The sequence below is a fragment of the Ammodytes marinus genome, assembly GCF_949987685.1.
Source record: "Ammodytes marinus genome assembly, chromosome: 9".
NCBI classification, from domain to species: domain Eukaryota; kingdom Metazoa; phylum Chordata; class Actinopteri; order Uranoscopiformes; family Ammodytidae; genus Ammodytes; species Ammodytes marinus.
The window spans coordinates 29,587,026-29,604,525 of NC_137213.1; the positions used below are offsets into that span (position 1 = coordinate 29,587,026).

Genomic DNA, 17,500 nt, shown 5'->3' on the forward strand with positions numbered 1-17,500 from the left:
TTCTCTGTCTCTCTCACTTCAACTCTGTACTGTCTAATAAAGCTTGAAAATGCCAAAAAAATAATCTTTAAAAAAAATTGTTTACCCTATACACCTGCAATGTCTCGCTTAAAGGTGCAGTGTGTAATATGACATCATCAAGAAAGTTCTACAAAGTTCTAGAATGCAACGCTCCCTGGGTAACCCCAACCCTTTAGAATAGTAACAGAAGCTACAGTGGCCTTCAATGACAAGAACAATTCTAAATTTTAAACAATGCACCTGATGACATTCCAACTATGACACCTTCAAGATGGCGGCACTAGGCCTTGGTCCAAAATATGCAGAAATATGGACATATATGAGACCCTTTCTAAGGTAAAAAAAATAATTAAAACATTTTTTTTCAGCTATTATGCACTAAGTTAAACGTACTTATGGATATTATAATTACTTTCTACAAAATCTGCTAGGAAATAAAACCCAAAATTCTACACACTGCAGGTTTAAAGGTGCAGTGTGTAATATGACATCATCAAGAAAGTTCTACAAAGTTCTAGAATGCAACGCTCCCTGGGTAACCCCAACCCTTTCGAATAATAACAGAAGCTACAGTGGCCTTCAAGGACAAGAACAATTCTACATTGTAAACAATGCACCTGATGACATTCCAACTATGACACTTTCAAGATGGCGGCACTAGGCCTTGGTTCCAAAATATGCAGAAATATGGAGATATATGAGACCCTTTCTAAGGGAAAAAAATAAATAATTAAAAAAAATCTATTATGCACTAAATTAAATGTACTTATGGATATTATAATTACTTTCTACAAAATCTGCTAGGAAATAAAACCCACAATTCTACACACTGCAGGTTTAACACTGGATACAGTTTTAACCAGCCTCTGCAAAAGCCAAACGCATTAAATGATCATTTATTATGTCTATTACCAACAATGGCCGACATTGTCTCTGTCCTTGACGAATCAATACTTAATAATAGCATGAAAATAAGCTGTACTAACAAGATACCAGATACATAATCCTGAATGATTCTGAGCAGACCATCGTAATCAAGATCTCATTATTGAATTCAAATAAATCACAGAATCCAAATTGTGCTTTACAGAGCAGTGATGAAGTTGTTATGACCACACACACACACCACAGACACACACACACACACACACAAACACACACACACACACACACACACACACACACACACACACACACACACACACACACACACACACACACACACACACACACACACACACACACACACTAAATGAAGTTACAATGAATGAAGTTATGTTACAATTTCATGTGAATTGGTGATGCTAAGAGGCAGTACTGACCAAAAGCAGTCAAACTTGGAATTTAAACCCATATTTTTTTTTCCGGTTTGAAGAACATTCACAATTAAATGTATTTATTTATTTAAAATATGTATTTATTTTATTTTATTTTATTTTATTTTATTTTATTTTATTTTATTTTATTTTATTTTATTTTATTTTATTTTATTTTATTTTATTTTATTTTATTTTATTTTATTTTATTTTATTTTATTTTATTTTATTTATTTTATTTATTTTATTTATTTATTTATTTATTTATTTATTTATTTATTTATTTATTTATTTATTTAAATATTTTTTTTTATTATTATTATTATTTATTTTCATAAATGTATTTTTCAGTTTTTTCTGTTGAGTGTTGCAGTGTGGAAACTGTTGCATCCATTGTGCAAAGAAACGGAGCACTTTAAGTTTAAAAGTACACTCCATTCTGACATTTCACTAGCAGAAGATTTCAAACTGGCGGGTTTTGAAAAATGCTGCTGTGCTATAATGAATAGCTGTATACAGTATATCCATGGGCGTATTGATATTTCGGTATTGACCAGGAAGGATCTGGTATTAATAATAATAATTTATTGGATTTATATAGCGCTTTTCAAGGCACTCAAAGACGCTTTACAGGGTTCCAGGTTCCATTCATTCACACACAGTCATACCGGTGGTGGTAAACTACCATAGTAGCCACAGCTGCCCTGGGGCAGACTGACGGAAGCGTGGCTGCCATTCAGCGCCTACGGCCCCTCAGACCACCACCTCAAACGTACAGCAGTCATATACATTCACACGAGGCAAGGTGGGTGAAGTGTCTTGCCCGAGGACACAACAACCATGACACAAGTGGCCGGGCGGGGATGGAACCGCCAACCCTAGGATCGTTGACCAACCAGCTTAACCACCTGAGCCACAGTCGCCCGTATTGATACCCATTCCTAAGCATGATATAGTACTGCCTGTATAGTGACTTTTATCCCAAGCAGATAGTTCAAATGCAAAACACTGCAGTAGAATTTGCGTTGCATTTGATGCTCAAAATGTTAAAATTATTCACAAGACAATGCAAGGCCACCTGTGGGGTAAAATATAGCAACAACTTTAAGAAGAAGATACACTTTAGATCTGAAGAGAACGAGATCGGAGAAACAAAATGGTTGAGACAAACTAAGAAACTTGAAAAGGAGAAAAGAAGTGAAAAATAGAGAGAGAGAGAGAGAGAGAGAGAGAGGGAGACGGAGAGAGCGATAGAGACAGAGAGATAGACACAGACAGACAGACAAAGAGGTAGAGAGAGAGAGAGTTAGAGAGAGAGAGAGAGAGAGGGAGACGGAGAAATAGAGAGAGCGAGAGAGACAGACAGACAGACAGAGACACAGACAGACAGACAGAGAGGTAGAGAGAGAGAGAGTTAGAGAGGGAGAGAGAATGAGAGAGAGAGACAGAGAGACAGACAGACGGAGAGAGAGACAGAGAAGAGAGAGAGAGAGAGAGAGAGAGAGAGAGAGAGAGAGAGAGAGAGAGAGAGAGAGAAAGAGATTGGGTTCAGGCAGAGTTCATTCTCATTAATAAATGATTGCAGTCAGGCTCCACTCCAACTTGTCAATAATGTGGACGAGCAGCTATCAATGCACCACAGACACACACACACACACACACACACACACACACACACACACACACACACACACACACACACACACACACCAAACAGCAGGACAAAATGTTGACAGAATGAGAATTGAGGCTTCGTCCTTGGATTTTTCTACTTTCAAAGGGCACCATAGTTTTTTTCTTTCACTTTTTATGCCTTTTACCATTAGATAAAATCTCTCTGTGTTGATCCCACCAACATTTCACACACACACACACACACACACACACACACACACACACACACACACACACACACACACCACCACCATTTCTCTCTCTCTCTCTGATCTGATACACTGCAGGGGTGCTAGAAGCAGTGTACAGTCATCTTCCAGGGGAATATCTGAGCAGTTTCAGTGTGTGTGTGTGTGTGTGTCCTCTGTCAGTGCGTGCTTCCGTGTGTGTGTGTGTGTGAGTGTGTGTGTGTGTTTGTGTCTGTGTGTGTTTGTGTTTGTGTGTGTGTGTGTGTGTGTGTGTGCGTGCGTCTGTGTATATGTGTGTGTGTGTGTGTGTGTGTGTGTGTGTGTGTGTGTGTGTGTGTGTCCTCTGTCAGTGCGTGCTTCCGTGTGTGTGTGTGTGTGTGTGTGTGTGTGTCTCATGCTCGCCCTTTGAGAAAATTGCCGCCCACTCCAGCCTACAGCAGCAGCAGGTGCAAGGCGGTTGGTGTCGGAAACGTTAAAAAGCAAACGATAAAACACTGCTAGTCATCTGTAGACCTTTTGCTCCCACACACACACACACACACACACACACACACACACACACACACACACACACACACACACACACACACACACACATACACACACACACACACACACACACACACACCACTATTTTCTAGTAAAAATATATATATAATATTTCTAGTAGCTACGACTATAAATTCCTTTGTGATTTTGAAAATGTTACAATGATGCATTTTCAGGTATATTTTTTCATGATTAAACGTGAATTTAATGTTTAATGTGGTGTCTGTCGGACAGCTGGCAGGGCAACATGACCAGAGGCGCTGCTGTTATATTGTGCGCGCCACTGTCTGTGTGTGTGTGTGTGTGTGTGTGTGTGTGTGTGTGTGTGTGTGTGTGTGTGTGTGTGTGTGTGTGAGAGAGCTTTAGAAAGGGACATTTTACGCATTTCAATTAGTTTTTTTTTTTTTTTGGCTTTTTCAGACTGAACAAACGGCTCTCGATGTAACTTTGTCCAATGTGCACTAATAGAACTGCTCTGACGCACATATTAGGGACTTTAAGCAACGACGGTTGAGAGGACGGCTACGGCGGTCGAGTAGAATTTGAGCATTCGAGAATTTATGTCATCACCTCCTATCGCTGTAGTCAGAGCGAGTCAGAGCCGTAGTCCGTCTGTTTACAACGGCAGAACGGGGTTTTGACGTTGTGGGGCGACTGTGGCTCAGGTGGTAGAGCGGGTCGGCCAATGATCCAAGGGTTGGCGGTTCGATCCCCGCCCGGCCACCTGTGTCATGGTTGTTGTGTCCCTGGGCAAGACACTTCACCCACCTTGCCTCGTGTGAATGTGTATGACTGCTGTATGTTTGAGGTGGTGGTCGGAGGGGCCGTAGGCGCTGAATGGCAGCCACGCTTCCGTCAGTCTGCCCCAGGGCAGCTGTGGCTACTATGGTAGTTTACCACCACCGGTATGACTGTGTGTGAATGAATGGAACCTGGAACCCTGTAAAGCGTCTTTGAGTACCTTGAAAAGCGCTATATAAATCCAATCCATTATCATTATTACACCAACTGCAGCAAGTAGCCGTTGTAAGTGTTGCTAGGTGATAGTGGAGCCCGTTGGAATCTTTCCCTGACGCCGTAGCCGTCCCTAAAACACCGCTGCTTAAAGTCCCTAATACCACTGACCACTGCACCACCAGACATATCCTAACTCTATCGTTCTATGTTTCTGTTTTCTGTTTGTGGTTCTTGAGTGTGTATTTAAACTTTTTTTTATTGTGATACTGTGATAACTCTATGCACATTTAAGGAGCTGCTCTCTGAATTTCATTGTACTGTGTATAACGACAATTAAAGCTTTCTATTCTATTCTATTCTATTCTAAATACAAAATAAGCATTCACAACAAAATGGTGTCTGAGGTGAAGTCAAGAAAAGGCACACATTTCCGAAGGGTGACCATGTTTAAAAAAATAAATAAAGTATTCACAATTAGGACTTCTCGTGCGCTCCGGTGTAGTGGATAGAGCGTGTACCATATTGGCTCCGTCCTTCGTTGCAGTGGTCGCGGGTTCAAATCCGACCCGTGGACCTTTACTGCAGGTCATCCTCTCTCTCTCTCTCTCTGTCTCCCCATTTCAACTCTGTACTGTCTAATAAAAAATCTTTAAAAAATGAGCACTGTATTGCAGAGTGTGACTGAGTAATAATCAACAGTTCATTGTATTTTATTTGGCTGTGTTCGCTGTTTATTATCGTTTGTTTTATTGTTCATTTTGTTCTTGTTTTTTTATATATAGTGTGACTTTATATTATTGTTTGTTTTAATGTACACTGTCTGTGTGGACCCCAGGAAGACTACCGTATTTCCCGCACTATAAGCCGCACTGGACTATAAGCCGCAGGTGTTATAATGTTTAATTACCATATGTAAGAGTTCGTGCACGGAGGGGATTGTCGGGAAAGAGATGGCTGCTTGAGGAAGCTCCCATTTATTAACATTTCAACAAACAAGTTGCATATTTGCATAATGTATTCAAGTGTTACCATTTAGAGCAATAGTAGACTACTAGCTACAGAACATATACTGTGTGCTGTGTAATAACAGGGTCGAAAAATGGGGAAAAAGGCGCGGCTTATAGTCCGAAAATTACGGTAGCGACCACTTTGTTGGAAGCTAATGGGGATCCAAATAAATAATAAAGAATAAAGAATAAAGTAAAGCAACACTCACGAGAGCTCAGCGAAGTCAGCCATCTGAATCCCGGATCTGTGAGCCAAAATCTCCATCAAGTGAAGGCCTTCATCTGTCTGCAGACCACTGAGGAAGAGGAGGGAGGGGGGATTACGGGGTTAGAAGAAGGTAGAAGATAGAGCCTAAATTACGCTCACAACAATTTATTAAATTAATATAATCGCAAAGAATTAAACAGCAGAAAACAATCGTAGTTGTGAAAAATTGGCAGCAGATGGGCACAAGATTGTCATTGATAATATAAATCTGATGAATTAGTAATATATGCCAAGGTACCAAGATATGAGATATATAGACCGATAGACAGACGGACGGACGGACGGACGGACGGACGGACAGACAGACAGACAGACAGACAGACAGACAGACAGACAGACAGACAGACAGACAGACAGACAGACAGACAGACAGAGAGAGAGATAAATAAATAAATAGATAGATAGATAGATAGATAGATAGATAGATAGATAGATAGATAGATAGATAGATAGATAGATAGATAGATAGATAGATAGATAGACAGACAGACAGACAGACAGACAGACAGACAGACAGACAGACAGACAGACAGACAGAAAGACAGACAGACAGACAGACAGACAGACAGACAGACAGACAGACAGACAGACAGACCTCAAAATAACTTAAATTAAATATGCTATACTGCGTAGGAACCCTGAACAATTAAGCATAGGAAAAACTGCATTTTCTCTAGCCCTACACTAGAAACAAAGCCTCCATATACATATTTTAGACAGTAGGTGCAAAAGTCTGAAAAAAAAAACTTAATAAAAAATGTTGTATGTTTTTTCTTTTTCCAATACTTATAATATCTAGAACTGCAAATTACTCATATAAAATGTCCATACTACATAGGAACCCTGAGCAATTAAAACATAAGAATAGCTGCATTATCTTTAGCCCTACACTAGAAACAAAGCCTCCATGTATATAACCATTTATAACAATATATGTAATCAGTTAGAGATGGAGCGTGTCAGGTGATTAAAGCCACTCTGAAACTGCCCTTTAGTTTGAACTGACACACTAATGATGTATTAAGTGTGTCCTGCCCACACATAGAAGGCTGGAGTTCAGTGTGTGTGCGTGTGTGTGTGTGTGTGCGTGTGTGTGTGTGTGTGTGTGTGTGTGTGCGTGCGTGTGTGTGTGTGTGTGTGTGTGTGTGTCTGTGTGTGTGCGTGTGTGTGTGTGTGTGCGTGTGTGTGTGTGTGTGCCTCTAAATATGCAGATGGAACTTCAAGCTACGTGTTCCATTTGAAGTTTTTATTTAATTGCACCTTTTAAGCCGATACTTGCATCTCGACCCTTGATCCAGCGCTGCAGCGTTTGATGTGAAAGAACTTAGAGATTTATAAAAAAAAAAATATGGCTGATAATTCACTAATGCATATGTTGCAAAAAGCCTGCTAAGAGGTGGAGAAAGGAGAGAGAGAGCGACATCTTTTTTTTTTTGGCATTTTCAGGCTTTATTAGACAGTACAGAGTTGAAATGTGGAGACAGAGAGAGAGAGAGAGAGAGAGAGAGAGAGAGAGAGAGAGAGAGATAGAGAGAGGGGGGATGACCTGCAGTAAAGGTCCACGGGTCGGATTCGAACCCGCGACCACTGCAACGAAGGCCGGAGCCAATATGGTACACGTTCTATCCACTACGACACCGGAGCACCCCCGAGAGAGGGACATCTTTGAAGTATTTTTTATTTTTTTTTGCACCAAACTGGCTGCGTAGTTTGTATTTCTTTGACTAATTTAAGGCTGCCTTTTAGTCAAACACAAGATATTATCACGCTAAATAGCTTTTCTATCTAACTGTGAAGCTATTTTCCTTGAGACTGGTTTAGAATGGTGTTGGTCTAATTTAAAGACCTGCTTCACTGGTGGGAATATGAAGGTGAACTCTGAGATCCATATGTAGTATAAATGTGCAAACATTTTAGAAATCATATACGAGTAATATTTTATATAGGAATGGCAAATGCTGTAATAAATAAATAAATAAATAATGCTATTATGCCATATTGTTAATAAATATATATAAAAATAAAAATAAATCATGCATTTTGTGACACTGTGATACCCGCCTACTCACTCTGTATCGGTGGTGACATAAACAAAGCTTATTGACACACCCAACTTTGTTCAGGTTAATTGTTATAAAATGTTACCTTAAACCTGCAGTGTGTAGAATTTATTTCCTAGCAGATTTTGTAGAAAGTAATTATAATATCCATAAGTGAATTTAATTTAGTGCATAATGGCTGAAAAAAAGTTTTGAATTATTATTTTTTCCCTTAGAAAGGGTCTCATATATGTCCATATTTCTGCATATTTTTGACCAAGGCCTAGTGCCGCCATCTTGAAAGTGTCATAGTTGGAATGTCATCAGGTGCATTGTTTAAAATGTTGAATTGTTCTTGTCCTTGAAGGCCACTGTAGCTTCTGTTATTATTCTAAAGGGGTGGGGTTACCCAGGGAGCGTTGCATTCTAGAACGTTGTAGAACTTTCTTGATGATGTCATATTACACACTGCACCTTTAAGTTAAATGTTATTATAAATATTATTTAAATAAAATGTGTTTAAAATTTAAAAAATTGTATGTATCAAATTGTGGGTCAGAAATCATGATACAAATAGGGGGGCGCCCTTAGCTCAGTTGGTAGGACGCCCCCCCCCCCCCCCCCCCCATGGGCCTCGCCAGCAGCGGACCCGGGTTCGATTCCAGCCCGCGGTCGTTCTCTGCATTTCACTCCCCTCTCTGCCCCATTTCTACACTGTCAATAAAGCGTAAAAATGCCCAAAAAATATCTTAAAATAAAAAAATAAAAAATAAAAATCATGATGCAAATAGAATCGTGAGTTTTTGTATCGTGAAAGCCCTACTGCCTGTACTCACTCAGTATCTGTGATGACGTAGCCAAACACGTCCTCACCGGCCTTGTCCCGTCCTTTCACGTCCAGCTGTAGCTCTGGGACGAGGAGGGTGTTCTTGTGCGGTTCGTCATACACCTGTAATGAGAAATATTGCATTTATAACGTTCCTCGGACTCGCACTGCGTTTGGTGAAAGTGCCTTTAAATCTTTTGCCCCCTCATCATGGTGTAAGCTACAGGAACACCTTAAACTTGAATCCTTTATCACCATGAACAATTACAAAAGCAGGATTAAGGACTATTTAACCACAAACTGTACATGCCCGGTTACTGAACACTGACTTACTGCCAATGAGATTGATGCTTTGTGACTTTTTATTTTATTTTTATTTTTTATTGTGTTTTGTGTCTTGTTTTAAGTGTGACATTTTTTTAATGTGAATCTTTTATGTTTTTATGCTGCCTCCTTCTTGGCCAGGACTCTCTTGAAAAAGAGATTTTGAATCTCAATGAGTATATTCCTGGAAAAATAAAGGTTAATAAAAAATGATGTATATCTCCTGACTGAAAGGTTAGGATTCCTCAAATGCTTATTCCACAAACTCTCAGACAGGCTACACCCTCTTCTATTGTCCTACAGGTGATACTCATATTATTATTATGCAAAAGAGGCCCAAACCAAGTGCTGAGTACATATGGATGATTTTACTTTATAGAGGGCCGACATTTAAATTAAAATTTGGGGTTTTCATAAGCTGTAAGCCATAATAATCAAAATTATTACAAATCAAGGCTTGAAATATTTCACTTTGCTTGTAATGAGTCTATATAACATATTAGTTTCACCTTTTAAGTTGTATTACTGAAATAAATGAACTTTTGCACGATATTCTAATTTTTCGAGTTTCACCTGTATACTCAGAACCCCCCCCCCCCCACCCTGCTGTGTTGATAAGACTGTCTCAAAACATGACTGGCCAATTCAAAGACACTGCTTTGTTGTGTTTATGTTAAAGCTGGGGTATATGATTTCTGATTGGTCAAAGTTAACATGAGCTGTACACTTTGACCAATCAGAGCGAGGCTCCGATTCTCTGTTCTTATTAGCTGTTGGGACTGTCCATTCACTTTTGGCATGACTTTGTTGGTGTAGAGCGTGTCAGGGAGGGACCATAGGGGAGGGACCAAAGAGAACAAGTGGAGCGGTTGAGGTATTTGGATTCGAATCTCTATCCCAACTGGCATTTTCTCCCCAAATCCTCCACCCCAGCTTTAAGACCTCATCTTTCCCTTTACACACCAGAGAGGCAGGAGGGGGCGCTATCTCCTTGATCCAGCCCCGGACCTCCGACACCTCTTCCACAGTCTGGGCCGAGGCTGCTTTCTTCTGCTTGCTCATCCCCGATTCACTGGTCCTACTCTGGACGTTCTCCAGCCCCACGTGAAGGCCCCTCGCTGAGCCCATGGAGGGGTCACTGTCCAGGGAAGACTTATCCAGGTAGGCCAGGAGCTTGGAGAAGACGTTTTGATCGCTCTCAGGCTGAAAAAAAATAAAATAAAAAAATTGAAAGTGAGATGATTTTTGTGAGATGACTAGAACCAACAGTTTTGATTTTTTTCTTTTTTAGGAACACAAACACACAACTGAAAAAGTGAACACACACACAAACAAAAGAGAAAATTAAATAAACAACTAACATGGCGTACTCTACTTGACAACAGTTTGGTAAATTTTTTGATTTTTGATTTGATTAAATTTATTTCAGACATATCAAAAAAAAGAAAAATTAAAAGCATGAAAATACAATAAAAAAATATTTTCAAATACAAATAAACAAAAAATAAACAAATAACATATTGAATTGATATGCCTGAAAAGGAGTAGGAAGAAGTATAAACTTATTTAATCCTACCCCATTTTCCACAGCTCAATAACTTATATTTATTATATTAGCTTCCTGTGTTCTTTATAATCCTTTTTACAAATCTCTACAATTTGTTATACTATATGTGATACAATCCATACAAATATACAACTTGATACTATAATTGAACTACATTGACTTTTAAAGGTGGATAAAAGGTGGAAGACTGAGGGAAGAAAAACCTCATTCATTATATTATAATAGTGATTTTATAATGATAGAACGCCGGTTCCGTATGTGTGAAGTATTCCTTTAATACCTCGTCCTTGTTAACACTTTTCTCTTCTGCATCTGCGTGTCGCTCTGTTGAAAGAAAGACAGAAAATGTAAGAATAAATGTTTGAGTTTGTCAGAAATATAAAAAGTTAAAGTCTAAACTTTGACATTTATCAAACAGAGTTCGGGATTCAAGATATGCACAAAGAGCTAAACGACCGCCTTTTAAATATCAAGGACATTTTTTTATTGCGAATGCTCTCCTTTATTAGGTGAGACACTGCAGTCACAAACACTGGTCAAATTTGAGATGTTTGGCTATTTGGTTTAACCCTAAAATGTTTCCTTTCAAAGTGGTATGAATAAAATGTCTAAAATGTACATTCAGGTGTTTATTTGACTAAACCCTGTCTGTTTGCGTCTGTATATTTCTCCTATACAACCATCTTTAACGGACATTACCTCAACATGATTTTTTTTTTCAATACTCTGAAGCAAAAATCTCAACTTCCAGAGCACTTACATCAACTAAACTTTCCATAATCATTCTCAGCGCTATTCTGAAGGTTATTACAGAAGGATTTTTTCATATGCTGTTTATTGTCGGATTTATGAGACATTTTGTCCCTAAAAACATGCTGAAAATGCATTTTTAAGACCAGTACATTATAGTTTTTGATTTATGAATTTAAAGCAGGCTGTATCCAAAATCTGTTGAGTAAAAATTGTAGACAGTAATAAGTTGTGAAAAAATATATATAAATACTTTAACAATGGCTAATTTGCTCTTGTGGTTTGTCTTTACATATCACCCAAAAAAAATATATAAAAAAATAGAATAATTATAATTATAAAAAATAAAAAAATCCAGGTTCACGAGCCAAGCTATCATTTTACCATATGGTTCATTATTTCTAGCCATCGTTAAGCTAATAGCTAATAGCACTTTCACCTGTAAACAGTTTAATTCAGAATGGTCTCAGTGGACATTCAACCAATAAAACTGTCACACACACACAGACACACACAGACACACAGACACACACACACACACACACACACACACACACACACCAACACCATCTAACCAATAAAACTGTCTGTGTTATTACTGAAATAAACACTATTTATTCTAACATTGATTTCTTAACTGCCCTCCTGTGGTCTAGCTTTGTTTTGGTTTAATTGAGACCAATACAGTTATGAATGTGCATGATACTGGCTTTAAATCTTCTGCCCAATACTTAGAGACACTGCAGGTGAATAGGGTAACATGTTTAGCTAACTTGTATTACAAATTACATTTCCATACCTTCTAAAACCAAAAATCTAGATGTTGGATAAAGCCAGTTATACACATGAATGTGTATGACTGCTGTATGTTTGAGGTGGTGGTCGGAGGGGCCGTAGGCGCTGAATGGCAGCCACGCTTCCGTCAGTCTGCCCCAGGGCAGCTGTGGCTACTATGGTAGTTTACCACCACCAGTATGACTGTGTGTGAATGAATGGAACCTGGAACCCTGTAAAGCGTCTTTGAGTGCCTTGAAAAGCGCTATATAAATCCAATCCATTATTATTATTATTATTATTAGAGATAAAATCTTTATTTCATTTTTACAAAATATTAGTGTCAAAAGTTTTTGCAAAACATATTTTGTCATTAAGTCTTTTTTCATTTTGTAAATCAATAAATGCTATGAACAGGTCTGATAAGTCAGAAAATTAACAACTGATCCTTCTGTAATAACTTCTAAAATAGTGCTAAGAATGATTATGGAAAGTTTAGTTGATGCAAGTGTTTAAGAAGTTGAGATTTATGGGTTTAGATTATTGAAAAAAATAATGTTGAGATTATGTCCTTTAAAGATGAAAACAGTCAAATAAACACCTAAATGTACATGTTGGACCGTATGAAAGACATGTTATGGGAGCAAAATAGAAAAGAATTGCAAGATTGACCAGCTTAAATCACAAAATGAATCACTAATTAAATAAATTGTACATTTTGGACATTTTTTTTATACTAGTTTGAAAGAAGACATGTTATGAAAGAAAAATAGACAAAAATCTCAAAATTGACAAAATAAATAAAATTTGCAGGGTAAAAACACAAAAATAACTAAATCTAGATGTTGGAAGAAGCCTTTAAATGGACAAATAATCTCAACATTGTATTGCAATGTATTTGCCAACCTTCTTTTTTCTTAAATTGTGTAAAAAAAAATCACAAAATTAATCAGGATTCAATTACCTTCTATTGCTTCCTCCTTCACAGCAGTGGTCTCCTGTGGTTTAAGCGTTGTAGCGTTCTCTTCCTCCTTCTCTTCCTCTGTTTCCCCCTGTCCCTCTCCCATCTCTTCCCCCAGGTCCCTAGGTCCAGGCCTGGGCAGTCTAACCCGGGACTGCCCCATGGTTAGACCCTCGTTTAGGCCCTTATTTAGACCCGTATTTAGGCCTTTTTCGAGCCCCACATTGAGCCCCTGTTCGCGGTCGACCACCTGCAAAGCGTCTGCTATCAGCCTGGACAGCTGATCCACGTCTTGAGGGGTTAGATCGGCCACGTCAACGTGCTGACGACCAACATTCTTCAAAACTTTCTCTATGAATCTTTCTACGGGAGACACAGAGGGGAGAGAACACACAGTCACACAAGCAGAAAACACAGCTGGTTTTCAAAATATCAAACATGACCTAAGCTTACTTTGGATTGAAGTACTGCTTGTTGAGGTATAAAGTCACATATGCATTAAAGGTGCAGTGTGTGTAATATGACATCATCAAGAAAGTTCTACAAAGTTCTAGAATGCAACGCTCCCTGGGTAACCCCAACCCTTTAGAATAATAACAGAAGCTACAGTGGCCTTCAAGGACAAGAACAATTCTAAATGTTAAACAATGCACCTGATGACATTCCAACTATGACACTTTCAAGATGGCGGCACTAGGCCTACAAACTACATGTAAGCAAAGGTGCCTCCCATAGATACCAAAATGTATGGGGGTTTAGGACAGGTAGCAGATCTCATAAGGAGATATTCACTGATTTTGACAAAAAAAAATATTTTGACAACAAGCATTCTCCAAAATTACTGACACAAGGCCATTCAAAGTGCTTTACAGGGGGCAAGATTAAAAGACATAATACACATTAGAAAAGCGAATGAATAGAAATAACACATTTAGAAATATACAAATAGAAATATAAGATAAAACACATACCATCCACATTGGTCAACGGATCTTTAACTGCAGCTGCCTGAGGTCTCCCAGTTTTCAGTATCCGAGATTTAGACATTTCTTTGTTGAATCCGGGACTATCTCCTCCATTACTGAACACTGGCCTTAGTCTGTTCAATGGGCTTTCCTCTTGTTCCACTTTAGGACCACCAGCACCTCCACGCTGTAGGGCCAGTATCTGCCTCAAAGCGTCCAGGATTAGGGCACCTTCACTGGGCATGTTCTGTGACGTGAGGGGCCTGTCCGATGGAGGTCTGGGCTTCTCCACCGCAAAGAGAGACTGGAGAGGAGACACTCTTTGGGGCTTGGAGCGATAGAAATCTGCCTGGAAACGATCACTCTGGATGAAGCGAGACAAAAAGGAGTGATTAATTTACAATACTTTTACTGTTGTTGTTTTTCTTTACAATTCACCCCAAAAAAATCATCAAAAAATCTAATAATCACAATACAGGTTCCATAACAATCCAAGCTATCATTTTACCATATATAATAGGTACATTATTTCTAGCCATCGTTAAGCTAATAGCTTATAGGTAATTGTTGTTCTTTAAGCAATACCACATGGCACGTCTTATTTTTAGAGCACAATTTAAACCCTGAGTTGGCGTATAAGTATGGTTCTTTACATTCCCTTTAAAACGTATAAAAAACAAAATAATAAAAGCCAAATCTATATAGAAGAGACTGTGTAAACCTCAAGGAGATCATGGCAAAGTGTTTAGCATAAAATATATAATATTCACTTTAATTTAAAGGATAATCTAAAAAGAAAAAAGCTGTGTGTGTGTGTGTGTGTGTGAGTGTGAGTGTGTGTGTGCGTGTGTGTGTGTGTGTGTGTAAATATACAGTAGACGCCAATATCAATGTGTTCCCACTCAGTTCAGTGCTGGAGCCACATTTCGTTTTATATAGTAAGTACTTTCCCTCCAACCTCAAATCTGAACAAAATGATTCTGATTATTTTTGAAAAACAACAGTTATGAATCCACTAATGCAATTATATCAACAGTTCTATCGGTTAAAAAGGCTCCATTAACGCCCACACAGGAGCAGAGAAAAACGGCACAAGCTCGAATAACGGGTAAAATTATCATAACAATAACAATACACACACACACACACACGCACACACACACATACACGCACAAAGGCAAGCACGCACACGCACAAACACACACACTCACACCGACACGCACAAATGCAAGCACGCACACACACACACATACACACACATACACGCACAAAGGCAAGCACGCACACACGCGCACACACCCACACACACACACACACACACACACACACACACACACACACACACACACACAAAATAACAATATAAACGGTTAGGGTCCTCACAGCCGTCATACTTCTTTATGATGTGTGTGTGCGAGATGTGAGGCCTCTTTCTGTATTCATCCCTGTCTGACTGTTTCTGTATTCATCTTTGACACACTGTCAGTGCAGGTCATTACACTCGTGCCCCTCCTAACACGTGCAAACTGGATACACTGTAAAAATGGTTTTAAAAAAATATATGAAAAAGCAACTGTCTTTTTCATTTTTCACTGTTTTTTTATTTTTTTATGTTTTTTTCCAAGGATTGTGTGGGGTGGGTGTGGGTTGTGATTGTTTGTTTGTTTCAAAATAAAATAAAATAAAAAAATAAATCGTTTATGAAAGCAACTGACTGTACTGTATACATAGTTTTTGCTTAGTTAAGGGTTGAGTTTTAGGCTTCATTTGAACCAACATATTGTCCTTAGCTGAGATTAATTGTCAATCATACACAATTAAAATTTTCAAAGTTCTGTATAATACGAATTTTAAACCATAACAGTTGTGCCAACTTATATTTATGAAAACCCAACTTTTTTTTTTTTTTTTACTTAAATTTTTATTGGGTTTTTTGCACATTTTACAAATATCAAACCACATATATGCAAAAATACATCCAGAATAAAGAATAGTCTCAAATACAGCTGCATGTGATTGGATTAACAATTCTTATACATACATACCCATATATTTAGGTCAAAAAGACATTGAAAGGAAACAAAAGACAAATCAAAAGCCACAACAAAAACAAAAACAGGGAAGTAAAAGACAATTAAAAAATAATAAATAAAAATAACAGTGACATGTAAGCGTTCTTCCTTACTTGAAATGCAACGTCATGATCTGATTTTGAGCCTCCTAATCTGTTGTGTCATTAATTTTTCTTTAAGATAGATAGATAGATAGATAGATAGATAGATAGATAGATAGATAGATAGATAGATAGATAGATAGATAGATAGATAGATAGATAGATAGATAGATAGATAGATAGATAGATAGATAGATAGATAGATAATTTTCCTTTTATATTCAACCCATTTTTCCCATCTTGAATCAAAGAAAACCCAACTTTTTAACGCTATTGTCAGCACAAGATTTTTGAGTTTTGACGGTAAAACTAAAACTCTTAAGTTTTAAGGAAAGCTGCCTACATTTGAAGCAACTAATTATATTTTGTTTAAATAACTTATCATTCAAATCATGTGTACTGAAAATCTTAAGCCCCTATCTCACTGGGCTGCGACTGTTTGCGACAAGTTGGAGACTGCATTCGCAAACGAGTCTGTAAACTGTCTCCAAACGTTCGCGGAGGTCTCAATTTCCTGCGCAGTCCTGTCGCATGAATTTTGAACATGTTCAAAAAAAGTGTGCGACAAATCTAGTCTCAAAATAGTCTCAGAGTGGTCGCATGTGTCTCAAACACGTTGCAAACCCTTCTCAATTTAGTTTCCGCGAAACTCAGAAAGTGCGAGCAATGTCAGACAACTTTGCGAGGGGTTGGCGACATATGAAACTAAATTGTGACTGATTTGAGACAAAAATTAGACTGACATTCCGTTCGTGTGACGCTCGCCAGACGTTCGCGAGACATAAATGCGAGCTCCTGGCAAGTGTTGGGCAGGACATTCGCAAACGTGTCGTGAGGAACCAACTCAGTGAGACCGCAAGTGAAAATTGTCGCTAATTCACATATTTTGTCGCAATTTTGTGTCTCCAACTTGTCGCACACTGTCGCAGCCCAGTGAGATAGGGGCTTAACTTGTATAATAAGTTAGCACATCTTATTATTTTTTTGGAATTATTAGTATGCAGAACTCAAATCTTCAAGTCACATTACATATGAATGATAAGTTAGTTCAACTAAAGATATTGAGTGGAGCTGAACTATACACAGTTTCTCTTCAAACCTAAGAATTTTACTCAAAACATTCAGAAATCTAGTGAAAACA

At 38.3% G+C, this 17,500-nt stretch overlaps 1 protein-coding gene across 1 annotated transcript in view; it reads right to left on the bottom strand.

The window, feature by feature from the left end:
- LOC307255460 (receptor-type tyrosine-protein phosphatase N2-like) overlaps window positions 1–17,500 on the bottom strand; it is a gene marked incomplete at its 5' end in the record, with an annotated part of 195,129 nt that overhangs the window by 144,350 nt on the left and 33,279 nt on the right. The window contains 5 exons of the mRNA XM_080034144.1: window positions 5,922–6,008; window positions 8,856–8,968; window positions 10,133–10,372; window positions 13,370–13,584; window positions 14,193–14,550. Of these exons, the coding sequence (XP_079890270.1) occupies window positions 5,922–6,008; window positions 8,856–8,968; window positions 10,133–10,372; window positions 13,370–13,584; window positions 14,193–14,550 (1,013 nt within the window). The remainder of the gene's footprint in view (window positions 1–5,921; window positions 6,009–8,855; window positions 8,969–10,132; window positions 10,373–13,369; window positions 13,585–14,192; window positions 14,551–17,500) is intronic.